Source organism: Anas acuta, chromosome 3 (assembly GCF_963932015.1).
Source record: "Anas acuta chromosome 3, bAnaAcu1.1, whole genome shotgun sequence".
Lineage (NCBI taxonomy): Eukaryota > Metazoa > Chordata > Aves > Anseriformes > Anatidae > Anas > Anas acuta.
The window spans coordinates 36,055,267-36,071,634 of NC_088981.1; the positions used below are offsets into that span (position 1 = coordinate 36,055,267).

At 48.5% G+C, this 16,368-nt stretch overlaps 1 protein-coding gene across 6 annotated transcripts in view; it reads right to left on the bottom strand.

Moving 5' to 3' along the window:
* Positions 1 to 16,368, bottom strand: part of LOC137853827 (uncharacterized) — a 61,267-nt gene that overhangs the window by 32,745 nt on the left and 12,154 nt on the right. For 5 of the 6 annotated variants that reach the window (XM_068676623.1, XM_068676622.1, XM_068676626.1 and 2 more), the window contains exons 2-3: positions 3,298 to 3,373; positions 1,717 to 2,207 (exon numbers count right to left, since the gene is read on the bottom strand). In XM_068676623.1, the coding sequence (XP_068532724.1) occupies positions 1,717 to 2,207; positions 3,298 to 3,373 (567 nt within the window). Of the gene's footprint in view, positions 1 to 1,716; positions 2,208 to 3,297; positions 3,374 to 16,129; positions 16,291 to 16,368 lie in introns of those variants that run through there. The other variant, XM_068676624.1, reaches the window with a different exon arrangement.

The window sequence follows — 16,368 nt, forward strand, 5'->3', positions numbered from 1 at the left end:
AAGTCAGCAGAAGTCTGAATCTACAACGCTTCTCTCATTATTTTCACAGCAAAAACAAGCACAGGTGGCAAGCAAAGACATGCAGTGAATGAGACTTTGTATTTCTTTCTTGATCTAGAATCATAAAGCCTCAGGATCACACCAGCTGAAAATTAATCTATTTTAAAAGATAAAAATAATAACCAGACTTAAAAAATTCAGGCTGCATCTCACTTTACATGGGTTCTCCCATGGGTTCTCCATTTTTTTCTCCCCCCCCAAAAAAAAGTACATTTCTAACATCAAAAGCCATTAGCTTAATATCCTTTATTTAAAACAGGGATTCCACATCCTAGAAGTGGAAGTGACATCTACAATAAAAATGCTATTAAAGAGAGAAAGACTAGATTTCAACTTCTTTCAGAAAAAAAAAAACAAAAAAAACATTGCTACAATTAACTCAGAATCACAGAGGTTAGACAATGAACCAGAGAGCGAGTCATCCTTACAAGGTTTCCCAGAAAAACCACAACGGTTTGGAAGGATTATTCAAGTCAGCCTCTAACCTGCTCAGTTTGCCCTTGCCAGCACACTCCCAAAGACACTGCCGAAGGGGACGAAGGGCAGAGCAGGTAGATGCTATGCCCAGCATCCAAGTCAGAGAAAGCACCTGGGCAAAAAGAAAAACTTCTCCATTTACTCACACGCACTCTGAGAAACAGGCTGGGCACAGGCTCTTCAGCTTCTTTGTCTCCTCTCGTTAGAATGAGGGCCTAATTAAAGTCTGTCAGTATCTGTGGCAGATCTGGGTGATGTGAAATGCAAGACTGGGCCTTTTCAATGTTCCGGGAGCAGAGACTTGGCAAGAAGGTATGAGAGGGCGATGAGGAAAACGGCACTGAAAACAGAATTGTGTGGTGTGTATTCACAGTGTGCATGCTGCCAGCGGGACCGAGAACAGGCAGCTATGTAACGAGGGAATGCAGGGGTCTCATAGACCTCGGGAAAGCAATACCTAGCCCTTTCTTTTTAAGTGGGTCCATCTTAAAGGAGGCACCCTTAATGGGGGTAAAACTAGTATATCCAACCAAAGGCAGCAAAATTCCTCCCTAGTGAGAGGAAACCGAGCTGAAAATAACTGTCTTGAACTTACTGCTGTTTACCACGGGCAGCAGATGTTTGCAGATATTCTTCCAAGCTGATGCTCTACCAGTGCAAGAAGGAAAACTAATGATGAAGAGCAAGCTGCAATACTAACTCCGCAGCAACATCTCCCGAAAGAGCAGCACCAGATGAGCAGTGCCCAGGCCAGCCCACCCCCCTGTACCAGGCATGCCCTGTGTGCCTCCCTCAGCAGAGCGTGTTAGGAACATTAGGAATGAAATCCACATTTACTTTCACCACTCAGGTGTTTCTTTACACAGATTGCCCCTGAGCAGTTAGTTCATTTTGGAGTTAAGTGGTACAGGTCAGCTCATGGCAGCAAAAGGAACCTGCCCAAAGCTATCTCCAGTGATTTTGGTCCTGTGTCATGCAATAAACTGGACACTGTGGGTGCTGCACTCCTAATGAGTAGCAAGAGGACAGCTCAGCTGTAGCAACAGCACCAATTACACCCCTGAAGCCATGAACACAAGAAGCAATCCTCTGAATTTACTGAACCCTGCCTCCGTAACACTTTTCCGTCTTTGCTTCTCTCAAGCGATGCTGCTTTCCTCCTGTCAAGCTCTGCCTTACCTGCTGCATTTTTTCCAGGTCAAGGCTGGGCCTGCGGACCTTATCCCCGTATCCCTGCCGATGTCTCTTACACGGCATGACCTGCTCAAGGCCCGCCCCAACGCTCGTGAAGATTAAAGGTCTAGAGGCCGTGCTCCGCACCAGGGGCTGGAGTCTTTTGGGAGGGGAGGCACTGAACAGCACGGGGCTCGGGCTGGCATGCAGCCCATCAGCCTGCTCCGCCACGGGCCGGAAGGACATGGCGCACAAGTTCTTCACTTCTTCGTCGCTGGAGGAGGTGTTGTTGCTGTCACTGCAGCAGGCGAGCCTGCTGACCTGGGACCACTTCCTCTTCTCAGCAGCAAACTCCCGGTTGATGCGCTCCAGCTCCTCCTCTGAGCTGTGGCGGTCCAGGCTGGCATGGAAGAGGGCCCGCACCTTGCAGCATGGGTTCTCCTGGTTCTGGAGCTGGTTGGTGGCCAGAGGGGTCAAGGTACAGTTCCGTCTTCTCTCTGGTGGGAAGAAGAGAGAGAGGAATGACAGAGCGTATCTGCGTCCCATGGCATAAACCAGGCCTGATTTCTCCTGACACATTTTCTTTACTTCCTTCCAAGCAAGCTTCTGAGCTGTTTCCCACATTTTCTTCCACATAAGAAGTGTCCCTGCTGAATGCTCCCCCCTGAAAGTTTCCAGATCTTTGTTAAATTACTTTAAGTAAGGCAGAGAAAGCATGTAAGTTGTATTACTACCAGCAGCACTCCCGTAGCTCAAATAGGAGAGATCTGGTTTCTGGAGACAAAAGTCCTCTTATTACAAAGCTTGACATACAAAAGAGCCTGCCTTCAGCCATAACCTGGGGTTGCTTTACCTGTGCTGCTCAACTGTTTCTGGAGTAAGTACATGAAGCAGGACTTTGAATTTTGACAGGACATGCCCTACAGGTCAGGAATCTGACTTCTCCTGCCCTTGCATAAGACCCACCTGAACTTGTGATAAACTGTGATAAAACTCGCAGCGTGTACAAACAGCAGAGACGTAGCATAACTCAGCAGGTACATTTACTACAGATTTCATCCACAGCTCTAATCTGCTTCATACCATATCCAAAACCTCCCTTCTGTCAAAGATCCCCAGCTAGATTCAACAACAGAGCTACCCAATACTCATGGTACAGGAGGGAGGAAGGACGCTAATTAGACAAGCGAGTCCAGGGGAATGGGGAAAAGGTCAAGACCAGAACTGACAAGGAAGATGAAGCTTTGAACGAAGATGATGCAGATAAACAAGCATGCAACAGAAGACAAATTTGTACTCCCAGCTCTGCTGCTGACCTGACTGGGGAGCTTGACTGCCCCATATCTGCAGTACTGGCGGGTTAACATGTGGTTAATGATATCTCTCTCTGGTAAGAAAAGTGTGACTGCAGCATCTGATTCCATCAGCTTCTCCCTAAGAAGTCCTAAAAACTTCAAGGTGCCTGACTTAACGTATCTGGCTGGGGTACAGTGGGGACTGTGAAGGAGGTACTTGCACGAACCCAAGCAAAAAGCAAAATGCACTTCAGCTGTAGCATCCCAGGACCCTCCTATCTTGTCCCTTTACCTCTGTCGATCTGAACAAGTTCCTGGTTCTCTCCCTCAGAGTCGTCGCTGTCCTCATCACTTGGGGGGTAGGAGATCTAGGGGGCAAGGAGAAAGAAAAGGCTTCATCATGAACACCGAACATCGCCCTGCTGCTGCCCGATCCACTTCCCCCTCCTGCCCCTCTCGTATCCTGCAGGCGTCCCCCCACCTAACCGCACACACCCAGCCACAGCACCTCCCCGTGTGCACATCCTCATCTCCCAACCTCAAGCTCCCATCAACATCCTCTTACTGGCAACAACACCAAACACGCAGCCTACCGCTATTTCCACCTCGCCGCACCACCAACTCTTTCCCAAACACAACGAACGCGCCCTGCTCCCGGCTCCCCAGATACCCAGCTCATAACCACCGTGGCCTACCACATCCACATCACGTGGGCAACCGAATCTCCAAACCCTCCTCTGAAGAAAATAAAAAGACATCCTGTCACCAGCGCTATCATCGTGCAAGGCACCCATATGGATGGGGCACGTTAACTCTGGCCATCTCATCTACACACCCACATTTCCCCCTTGAAGGCACACACGTAACCCATCAAAGAACAGACATCTTGCTTTCCTACAGCATGGCTGAAGGATGTCATAGAAATAAAAGTGTGAACAACAACATTATGCTCTCCCTACCACTTCTTATAGCTCCACTGAACACCCTTCAATATTTGCTCCAAGAGAAATGGCACCTCGTGGATGTTGTCTCTCAGGCATTTTCAGAAACATTCACGTTGGGTCAGCCAATGGCCGTGAGCACGTCACTTACTGCATACCCAAATACCGCTTACTCTGAACACTTCCTACCGGTAACTGAACTCGGTGGCTATCTCTTGAGAAGGGCTGAGAGACCTGAATGTAAGTTTTTGCAGATTGGATCAGAAACTCAGCAGGAGACGGCTCTACGTAGAGGAAACCCTACCTACCATGTTCCTAAAGTGACTTTTGTTCTGCTGCATGCAGCATACCTGGACGTTATTACACCAGACCCAACCTCTGAGCTACGCAGCTCACTGTGTGGCTCTGGCAGTGCCAAAACCAAGTGAGTCAAAGGAAAATGCAATACTTCAGGAGAAACATTTACAAGAGACAGTTCTGGAATAACATGATCACTGCAAGATGAGCTTTATTATCCCTCATGCCTTTTTATCCAGAAAAACAACAAACATCCCCATCATTCTTAACTTGCAAGACTCGGACAAAGCTATTTGCCCACAACAGTATCCAGTAGCAATAGGTTTCAAAAGAGTACACACTGTGCTTCCATTTTAAATGTGTTTGATGTGCTGTGCTCGACTTTTATAGAAGGTGAGGCAGCAAGCAACCATCACACTGATAGGGACCCGTTTCCTCTCCGCCACTGTTCCTAGGGAAACATCCTTGGAGTGCTTCACCCCCCAGACACTCAAAAGAGCAGTTACACCTGTGCCTGTGACTGATGTACAGCTGATGCAGAGAAATAGCAGGAACAGCAGAAGAACACTGACTGACACTAAAGTTGGCACCATGAAGTCAACCCACCTACTTTGTCACCATCCTCCAGGGTTGTTTTTTGTTAAACCCCTGAAGAAGTCTGTTGCCACTTTTGTTTTTTTAAGAGCTACCTTACACCCTTCCACATTTACATTGCCCTTTAAGAAGCCAGAAAATATTTTCCCACCTTGCTGGTCTTTAAGTGACTTTTCAAGTTGTCAAATCACAAATGGGTGATTTGTGATTTACCCCCATTTCTAATATTCTTGAAGTCAACACAGGGGGTGGTTTTTCTTCTGCAACTACAATTTTCTTGTCTGTACTCACACACGTGTTATTTATCAAATGCAGCTGGTGCTGAGGAGCACTGCCAAATTAACAGACCTGTAGCTGTCCCCAGAACAGGTATAACACCCTGTCTGTGCCGTGGTAGCTCACGGGGCAGCTGACACTGAGGTGCCATTGTGCTGGCTGCTGGACAGTGGCCTCATCTTCAGTGCAAAAGCTCGGGCTCCGACTCTAGCTTGAGAGGTACTGACCTCAGTTTGTAGCTCACTTCCACATGAAAACAAAACAGCAGCAGCATTTGGACACCGCAGGATTTTCAGGGAGGTTTAAGGTCTCTACATGGGAAACCTCCCAGCTCTGGGTTTTGCACTGTGTAAATGTCGACACACGGCGTGGCATTGCTCCCCAGAAAGAGGCAGTGACACCTAGCACGTGCAGGTCAGAGAGCTACTGAACAACATCACTGGCTTGAGAGGATTAAAATAGGAGCTGGATTTAAGTCAATGATTGATGTTTGTCTACCAGTCCTGGGCTTCCAAAACACTCAGTCCTTCCCGTACAAGTGCAATTTAGCTGGCCCCGATCTCATCATGGATAATTAGTCTTCACTAAGTTGTTCTCCCCAGTCACACAGGCAGCCCAAAATTAAACCCCTCTGAGTTGCCTTGGGAAGAGAAACCCTCTTACAAACAAGAAGAAACCAAGTCTGTGGATTCAGTCTCACCATATATAGCAAAGAAATTAAGGTGGTAGGACAATACAAAAGGCTCCACGGAAAAAGGGGGCTCCCACAAGCTTGCTAATCAACCTCTTGAGGGTAGCCATGGAAAAAAGCAAGCGGCAGTTGGTTACCGGAGCGGGTGCTTATGAGCAATATATCAAGTGCTTTTCAGAAGCAATGCAATTAGAGGCATCTATTCAGCCACTCCTCCTGGCACCCATCTTTTCTCGCAGAAGAACATCACACCTATAGCACATTTCTCATGACACTCAGACTTCTTTCCTTATTCCTACTGGTTTATTATACCCTTGTTCTGGAATACCCACTGGTTTTCATTGTACACATCACAGGTAACTGCAAAGGAGCCCTAAAATCCAGCAGCTGTGGAGCTTATGCATGAATGAAGTAAAAAGATGACAAGACTCAGAAGTCACATTGCCTCTGATGTCCCATGACCTGCACTGCCTTTCCAAAGTCCTCTCACTTCTGATTTTGTGTGGGTTACATACACACAAATACCCTCCTGCTTCGTCCTCGCATCCTTCAACCAGAAATACCATCCTCCCCAGAAGTCTTTTAGCAAGGCTTCCTATTTTAGCATTGTTAACTTATCCTTTCATTAGAAAATCTTTCCACAAGTTACATCCTGGCTTTGGGAAATGAAGTCTTCCAGCCTCCACAAGCTCCCACGTACGAGATCCGAGCTCCCACGTTCCAAGCCTAACAGGGAACCACTCTGTTCGTAGCAGACAAACATGAACCTCACCAAGTTCAAATTGGACACACAAAATTCTTTGCCATCACATGCCACACAGGCAAAGATTAAAGGAAGAGCAAGAAAGGACTGGACATTTGTACAGATAGCAAAAAATTGCAGGAACTATAAAATGTACAGAGAGCCAAAGACCGATGCTATGACAAGTTGGAGATAAATGGTCTCTCTGTTATTCTTCTTAGGTTTTGACAGCAAAACTTTTGTCTCTTCAAAAGTATTCCAGTAAACACAGGGGTGCTGTGTTATGGCCTCCAGCTTGCCTGGAAAGCTCTCCATCCTGGGTTAGCCACAGCTGTACTTCTGTCCTGGACAGCACAGCCTTGTTTGCTGCACCGACTCAGAACTGTGACGCTGGGATAAAAGAAAACTTGATCTTCACGTCAGAGATCCCACTAGATCACAATTTGTTCACAGCACTGTTTAGATTGGAAGGGACCTCTTGAAATCCTCTAATTCAGCCCCGATCAAGCTGGATCAGCAAGAGCAGGCTGCCCACGACCGTACCCAGCACGCTCTGTACTTCAACACGCACAAAAGAGCAGAAAATCTCCAATTCACATGGACAGCTGAGTGTTTACAAGCCATGCCACAAAATGAGCCAAAAAAACAAGCGTGGGTGCCCAGCCACCCTCCAGTCTTCCTTCTGGAAACGTGTCGGATCTGAAGTTCAGACAGCAGCCTCCTGCTGATGAGGATCTCAGCCTTAGGGCCAGGTCCTTCACTGCGGTTACTGCCCCATGCACTTGGTATCACACCAACCCCCAGTGTGCAGAGATGGGCTCGTGTGGCATAGCCAGACTGTATTTAAGGAGAAACGAGCATAAAGCTTGTAATTTAGAGAGATTTAACATAAAAGACAAACAAGCAGGCGTAAGGAGCAGCTAGAGACAGAAAAATCTTTGTCTCCTCCACATTACTGCTTGTCAGATGAGTAATGGTAACTAGCTGCAGCCAGAATCGCCCCAGCCCTAAAAGGCCCGGTCACCCTTAGAGTCTAAAGGGCTGAAATCCTGTTGTATTTGTACAGTAAAGAAAACATCCTGTTAAACTGCAGTTCCTCCTGGGCTTCGCTTAAGGAAGAGGAATTAACTCGCTGTCATATGATCAGAAGTAATTCCATTAGGATAATCTGGGAGCTCCCAAAAGGAAAGGCACTCTCACTTCCAAGGTGGAACCAACCTTTCCCACCAGGATGGGCTGCACCATCCCAAACCACACCAGCAGGGTGGCTCGGCACAGCAGAGGCTGCCATTTCCATGAGCAAGGGTCCAGATGGGATAATATTTGGGCAAGGATGTTTTCTTGCTGCTGGGGAGGACAAAGAAGCTCTTCCCTGTGCTGACTGCAGTCTGTTCTGACACAAAAATCCTGCTCTTCCATGGCCAAGGGCTTTCCCTGCACCAGCCAAAGCAGCAGCTGGGTTCCCCTCCTTGCAGCATGAATCACAGAGGCACGCAGGCCGGAGGGCATCCTTCCCAATCCCTCCCTGGGAGGAGGCAGGGAGTTCACCTCGGGGGAGGCCGCTGCTGCCTGTGCTACCGCACACGAGGCCACTCGCTGCACAGGTTCATTCCCTGGAGCACCCCAGGGAAGTCCTGCAGCAAAGCCAAGCCCCGTCCACGCACCCTGCCAAGAGACCTTGCTGAGTCGGTCTCAGTCACCGGTTCCTGGCACAGCAGCAGAAAGGGACGATGAGCTCAAAGACTACTTCTGCTCTGGGGAACCAGTTTCCATTTCTTCACACTTGGGCTTGATGAAATGAAACCAGCACTCAGTATTCACTCACCTTCTCCCCACCACACTACCTACAGAGCAGCTGCCACAGACACAGCCGTCCTACTCGAATTTAGTTAAAAAAACATTTTACTAAATATCCCCGCTGTTATTTTTCCCCGTCAACAATTGCAGCAGTTGCCATGGGACGCTGCCTGATCTTGAATTGAGGGAGGTGCCATCCTTCCAATTACAGCACTGGAGAAACTCTGAATTAGAGGGTGGGAAAATGAGACTAGGAGATGCTGGAAGGCAGTTACAAGCCAGGGAACAACACGAGGAAGAGGGAAGGAGTGAGTCAAACAGACCTTCAAAATTAACATCTAACTTGCTTTATCTTCCAAGCTCTCCTTTAATTTTTATTTCAGAGATACTCGGCATTACAAGGACCACTTAATGCCAGCAAACCAAGCTGCAATGCTTCCTCTCTCCTAAAGAAAAGCAGTGGAGTTAGAGATTAGAGGAAAGGCACAGCTCAGCCTTCAAACATCCACAAGTGAAATATGACTGCCCTAACTGCATGTGGATTTTACAGCTGGGGTCCTTCAACAGCTGGGTTTCCAACCATAACAGCCCGGCTTCGGAAAATCCTTCTAGCAAGCTTTTTTCTATTACTATTATTTTCCTTTTTAATTTTTCATAATAGCTCGGCCTCCAAACTTCTTCAGCCATTTCCTAGCAAATGGCTGGGATTCAGACCCAGGGTTCCTTACCCTTGAGTGCCGTCCTGCTTGACAGAGCAGCTGTCTGGCTGAGTCGGCGAGCCTGGTGGGACACAGCACTCCCCAATGCCATGTTTTCCAGGCCTGTCCCACACCAAAGGCAGCAAAGCCATCCCTGTTTCTGCAGGAAAGCTGCGAGCACAGTCAGATATTGCCTCCTGCCTAGAGCCTGCTTCACCTTCAGTGGTTTCCCAGATGTGAGGGAGGGAGGCAGAGTCACTCCAGAGACCGCAGGTTGCAAATAGAGGAGTTTTTATTCTGAATGCTTACCTTGCACAGACACCAGCAGGTGTGGGGACAGAGCAATTGGTAACTCTCAGGATGCAAGTGGGGAGAATAATTAACCACAGAACATGGGAACCGAGCTTCTGTTCTCTCAAATGACTGAACTTGATTTCCAGAAGAACAGGCTGAAGTGGGGTTACCTGGGTTTTCAGGGGTGCAAATGCCGGGCTTACACAGCTCACACCAGACCCACAGGGCACAGCCAGGCCCTGCACTGCCTCAGCTGCCCCACATCAGCTCTCGTGCAGCTGTCAGCACCTGCAAACACCCACTTCTAAACCTTCCCCCTCTGCTTCCCAGTACTAAGCTGAGGTCATTTTGCAGGGGATGGCTAAAGACAACAACCTCGGGGGCTTTCACAGAACAGCAGCAAGTCCCGGTGCTCCACCACGGCCCCGGAGAAGCAGAGCACAGAGCACCAAAGAGCACATGGGCTCCATAAGTCACCAGGAACAGCACACGTCTGATGCTCCATGGTCACAGGGAGCTGAATCCAGCCGATGTCTCCAGTTGGGCTCTGCTGGTTTACAACAGATTGGGATCAGGTCTTACGCACACGGATCAGTGATAGCTTTTTCCATCAGCTCTTGGCAACTCCACATCCACCACGGGGACGTTTCCAGAAGCTCTTCCTGAACACTGTCAGAGCAGCACAACCCAGATAACCCTTTTAAGTTCCACTCAAGATAAGCCTCCAAGAGTCAGTATGTGCAAAGAGACTAGAACAAGCCCAGATCCACCCAGCGGAGGCCACCAACACAGACACCACTGATCTACGCATATGCTGCTCCCACCAGCAGAACCTGTGTGGTGAGAGGACACAAAGGATTGCTGGCAATTAAAAATACTTTTAAAAGCCCCCTAGGCAGAAAACAAAAAGTACCCAAAACACCCCAAATCTGATAGAACTCCTAAATCATATCCAAGCTTCAAGGATTCTCCTGGAGGACTAGGATCCACCTGCTACCTTTCTCACACCATGCACGGTAGACGGCATTTCACACACATAGTTCAGAAGGGAACTAGCAAAGCAAGCAATGCCAAAATGAAGTGTCAGGAGCACGTGGCAGAAAGCAGCAGCAACCTCCAGAACAGCCGTGCTGCAGAGACCCCCTAGCAGGAAGGTCGGCTCCCGACAGCTCCCAGCACCGAGCCCCAGCACTCCCCTGGCTCCCATCCCACGGGAGCGGTGTAATTCAGCAGTGTTGACACCACACAGCACAGCAGCCAGAAAGACAAGGAGGAGCCTGAAGGATTAAAGACCGCAGCTCCACCTTCATTAGGTTAGGGGCCTCCCCCACCCTGCAGGACCACAGGGTGACTTAGCTCCATCTGCGATTTCCAGCCCATTTGCTGCTGGACCTCCGCTCCACGCATGGACCGAAAGCAAGACGACGTATCATGGGCTGACAGCTCTCTGGGACATGAGGGGAGGACAGGAGCTGGCACGAACACCACGTCTGGTAACAGTTTTTCCATTCCCTCAAGACCCGGAGAGGGCAACTGCCAATGCCATGAGATACTTCGCTAGCTGAGGGGAGGCTGCTTGTGTTGGGAGACCTCGCTTGACATTCACCTCTGCTCAGCCATAAAGCACTGTGTTAGCCAGATTTGCAAACACAAGGAACAATGCCTTACAGTCAGGCTGGAAAATGCATTTGGAGCACACAAGACGTTTCAGGCTTCTCGGCCTCTAGAAATCCCATGTTAACCCTTCTGAGTGCACGCAGACACAAGTTGTTTCATCTCCGTGGATTTACACCAGGTTTGCTCTGTTTCACCAGAGCAAGCCAGTAACAAAGAACCCTCAAGATCCAGCTGGTCAAACGTCTTTAAAGCAAGGTGTAGGACAACATTTTTCCCTGTGTGTACCAGATCTGTTCCCAATAGGCATGAAGGGATTCCCAGTGGTTCCCACTAGGGATGATCTGGCCAAAGGTGGTGGTCTCTTCATCCAGCGCATGGAAGGCTGGGCTACAGATGAGTGGCACAAATACAGGATTTTATTGTTTACTCTTTCAATATATGAGCCAGAAGGTACAAAATTGCATTAATAAGCAGCAGCTTCAAAACAAATATCAGGTTATCCTTCAGCAACATGTAGTGTTGCAAAATGCCAGTCAAGGGTTTGCCAAGAACTGTGATCTGTCAGAGCCAGAATAAAGCAGTTCCTATGGAAAACACTATATGTACATGCACACAGGAGCAGTTGACTTTTAAGCCTCTAAATTATGTCACTTCATATGCTCTACACCAAATACACCACTGCTCTCCCCCGTTAATTACCCTTTGGCCACAGAACTTTCTTCATTTCTTCTGAAGAACCAACTCTTTGGAATGAAATAAATAAAGCGCACACAAACAGGCTGGCTGCAGACAACTGTCTGGAACAACCATTTGGCTTTGTGCACAATAACTGGGTAACAGGACATGGGAAGATTACTTTGTATTTTTCCCAGCTTATATCTAGACACCCTCTCAGCAAAGAGGAGCAGCGAGCTGACCACTGGTCAGCTTTCCTCACACGGGAAATTCCCCTTTCAATCAAAGGAAGTTTTCTTCTCATCATACCCATGCAGAACACGGCAGATTATAACCTCTGAGAGTAACCTCCAAAAAGTAAGCACATCAGTTTAAGACAAATACAAAGCACCTACATTAGAGAAACAGTGTGACCCCATTAGGGAGAAGTAGGGTAAGACCTATTTCTGAACAAAAGGAGAGGAGGGGCCCTTATGCCATTAGCAACTTGAGTTTTGTGCTCTCCTTGAAACTAGTGGCTCAAAAACCAGGCTTGTAGCCCAGTCAAACTGATTTATCAGCTACCCGGGGCCAATCAATATAGTTTGTTCCCTGGAAATGTCAGAAACCAAGGCCTGTCTATTCTCACTGGGGATATGCATGAATGCTGGGGTACTTGGGTGTACTTTATCCAGGTATCTTAGGCCCTTTCAGAAGTCTAAATTCAGATAAGGACCATCTGCCTTGCAGCCAGGCAACAAGCCTCATCCGTGCCAAAAATGGGGGCCATTACTAATTAAAACCTTCTTACAGCTCCTTGGCTTGTGCACTGGTTATTCTTTTCCTCAGAGGTGTTTCTAGCTCTGAACCCAGTCATCTTAGCCCCGTATGAAGGCAGCTTGCTGAGGAACACAAGCCACGGCCCTGCAGTCCACCAAGCCTGGGGGACACCTCCCCTTGGAAGATGCATTCCAGTGGAGAACAGGCATCGATCCCTGTTCCCAGCACCACAGCCCAAACCTGGGCATACTGAAGGGGCTTTGCAGCAGGACTCTGCTTCTACAGTGAGCCTGGATGGTGGCTGGCCGCCCACCAGGAGCTTTCTCTGTGTCCACAGTATTTCACTCCCCACCAGGCTATCAAGGCCAGACTGGAGAGGCTACGATGTGAGCTCCTCACATACTGTATCCACACCAGGCAAGGGGACCGTGGGGCAGCAGTCCCGTTCTGCCAAGCCGCCTCAAAACAGGGAAGAGGTCACCACGGGTCTGGGAAGCACAAAGAACACAGCGAGAGGGCAGAGAAATGCCCAGAGGCACCCTGAGCTGTCCACCCCAAGCTGATCCAGAGGAAACCAGACTTCCATGAGCTGTGCTTCACCTGTGTGCCACGTCCCTACAGCTCGGGCAGGCCTGGGCTGGCACAGAGACACCTCCACACAGGTCAGATGCGGCCACCCGTCCTTCACCTCCAGGCCTGGGCCACAGAGGAGGCAGGCTGTGTCACAGCAGAGCCCGTACCTCACAGGGAATGCTTTCTGCACAGAAAAAGGTCACAACTAATTGGCTTTTCTCTAAACCCTCGCCTGGGCGTTCACACTGAGCACTTGTGGGTGGTGATGGTGCCTACTCGAAACCATCGCGGCTGGCTGCGCTGCCCAACGGGGCCAAGAGGATGAGTGGGATCTGCCCACAGCCACCTACAAGAGTTACTGGGGAAGAAGCCAGCTCTGACTGCACACATACCTGCGGTGCTGGTTGCTAGGACGGGTCAGGTCACCCAGCAACCCCAATCCCACGGAACGGGGGGCTCCAGATAAATGCCTGGGGGTAGAAAGGGCTGGCGCTGCCTACACTGTGGGTGGGAGCGCATTTCCCACTGAAAAGGGAACGCAGCCCTTGGTTCCCATACCGAGGCAGCCCGGTAACACTTCTGTGACCCCAGAAACACTCCAGAAACAGCCAGAGAAGCTGGCCAGACTGGCACGCTACGGCCAACTCCACAGAGATGTCCTAAGTGGATGTAAGTTTTGCACCTAAAAAACAAACAAAAAAAACATAAACCCACTGCTTTGCAAAAGCTGTAAAAAAATAACTGGTCACCTAGGTCTGCTTCCTATTTTCACTTCAAATATAAGCCATATTTCTGCTTGAGAAAACATCCCAAACAGTGCAACATAAATTCAGGAGCTGTGAGACGATGCACAAGAGCAGAAAATTAAGTAGAACGGCACTGTCCAGCGAAGTAAAATGGATTAATCCGTTTGCACTGAAGAGCAAAAGTTAAATACATAAAATTACATTTTCAGAATTCAATTTCTCATTCAAATAAAACCAAGAATTGGGGAAAAAGAGGAAAAATGAGGTTTCTTTGTGACAGTAGAGGGGTTTGTATATGAAAATTTAGGCTAGGTCCAAATAAATAAATCATAAACGAGGCCAGCTGAGCAGATATCTCACTGAACTATCCCAAAGAAGTTCCCCTTATGCCTTATCTATAAGATTTATTATTTTCCTGAAGCCTCACTCTCTGGAATTAAGTCATTACAGAAGATTATCGGTGCTGGACGACTGCACAGAGATGACGACAAACCTTGAAGATTCAGAACTCAGAAGTGAGTAGAGAGAATTGCAGACCTATTATTTTACAAGGCCTCAGGCAGAGGTCTCAGAAACTTCAGCTGAGAGGCTGGGATTTGCTGCTCTATTCTGCCACACTTAAGTACCTACCCTAGCATTTTTAACTCACTAACACCATTTTAGTTCTGAATTATCACTGTTACCAGGTGTTAGTAGGAGGAATGGTAAAGCTTTGGTGTAAAACAGTCCTACAGCAACAAACCTGTTCAGCGGGACACGCCAAAAACCCGCAAAGGAGAGAACAGCTTCCCGCACCACGGGGGACTGATGAAGCTAAGTTTTCCCTGCGCCAAGCTGTCTTCAGCCAGGCTGAAGAGCAGTGTCTGGCCGAGCACGTGACAGGCAGCCAGCCCAAAGAAAGAAGGAAATTAATCTGCCCTCATTCATACAAAGCCTGAGCCCTTAAACAAATCCTTGAGCATCTACCCACTGTGCATCAACATTAAGATGCTACTTCGCTCCTTTTTGATCCAAGAAGGAAAAGGTGAAGTTTTTTAGCCCTCTTGCTCTGCAGAGTAACCAGCTACTGCTGGGACAGTCACTTACAAGCTGCTGTCTGCAAGCCCGAGGCTCACTGTGCACAGCCGACTGAACCCCTTTCACATGGGATCGGGACGATTCCCAGTGGCTCCTCAGGGCCGGCCAGCCTGAGCCAGTCTCAGATCTGTCTCCAGATGCAGACGCCTGCAGAAATACCTGCCATGAACCGCTGGCCCCCATCGCTGCCTACTGACTCCGAGGGTACGTGGGGAGAGTAGCCGCGGTGCCTTTGTTAGTGCCTCGCACTTCCCTTTTGAGCAAGCGCAGGGCTGGAATTACACGGCAGAGAACATTAAGCAAATGACAAACGTGTCCCAGGCAGTTTTAACCCCAGCCATAAAGGAGTGTGCCCGATGCACAAGTAATTCGGCAACTTCGATGGATGAAAGCACCAGTCGCATCGCCTCCAAAGTTGTTTGTGTTGACAGCGGAGCTGGAATGGAATTGCCACCCTTAAAGCACTGAGCTCTCTTAAGCTGCGTGTTGCAGCCAGTTAATTTTATACACCACAATCCAACTGTTTCATTCTGATAACACCTAAGGCCACTAATTAAGGGCTTAGTTTGACTGGCAATGTGCAGACTTGTTCCAACCAGATGCTCCCTGCCCCAAGGAGCTTGCTTGCAAGCAAAGCTTACAAAACAGACACCCACACTTGATCCACTACACAACTGCACGGGGACACAATAGTCGAGGAGGAATTTGGAAGAAAAGCATTTGTCTGAGAACCCCCTGCCCCAGGTTGTGGGGATGAATGAGGTGTTTTGTTTGTAGACAGCTCAATGAGTTGGCTGGAGAGCACTCTGAGGGCCCAGTATCAGGCCTCTATCTCAAACTGCAACCCCAGGATACACATTTTAAAAGCTACCCCAAACACTTTGACTTGTACTTCAAGAAGGGCTACCAGTCCAAAGCTATGAAAGAAAATAATAAATAAAAAAAAAGGCTTAATACTGGAAAACCAGGCAAAAATTCAGGTCTTGAGGCCTCTCTCACTGCCCTTATTTGCAGCACGTCACTACCACGTGACACAGCCTCCTTTCCTCACTCCTCTTCCCTGTCCCACAAAGCCTGCTCTGGAAGACCCAGATGCCACCTGTTATCAGAGATAACCCCTAACCTGTACGTTCACATCTGCTGCTGGCACTCGATTTCTAACAGCCAGACAGAAATTGGAGGTTCCCATATCTAGCCTAATCTCTAGCAAGTAACACCAGACTGTGGAAGCAAGAGGTAAAACAACAGGCTGAGACGTAAGGCTCCCGCTCACATAACTATTAATTGAGAAAAAAAAAAAGAGGAAAGTCCATTACTATCACTCCAAAGCATCCTGGATTCGCTTACTTGAAGCAATGGCAACCGCTCATCTTCTGCAAGGGGGTGAAGACTAGAAAGACCCATCACAGGCACACGTGATCAATTCAGTTCAATTTCAACATGGTACCAAAATGAGATCTTCAGAGCGGGCAGACATTTCATCCCGAAAACGTTCCCAAAGCTTGGATGCCAACCCAAGGCCTGTCAGATCTCCCAAGTTGACAAAAATGAGTTGACAATTTACCCAAGGACAGTCTCCCAGGACT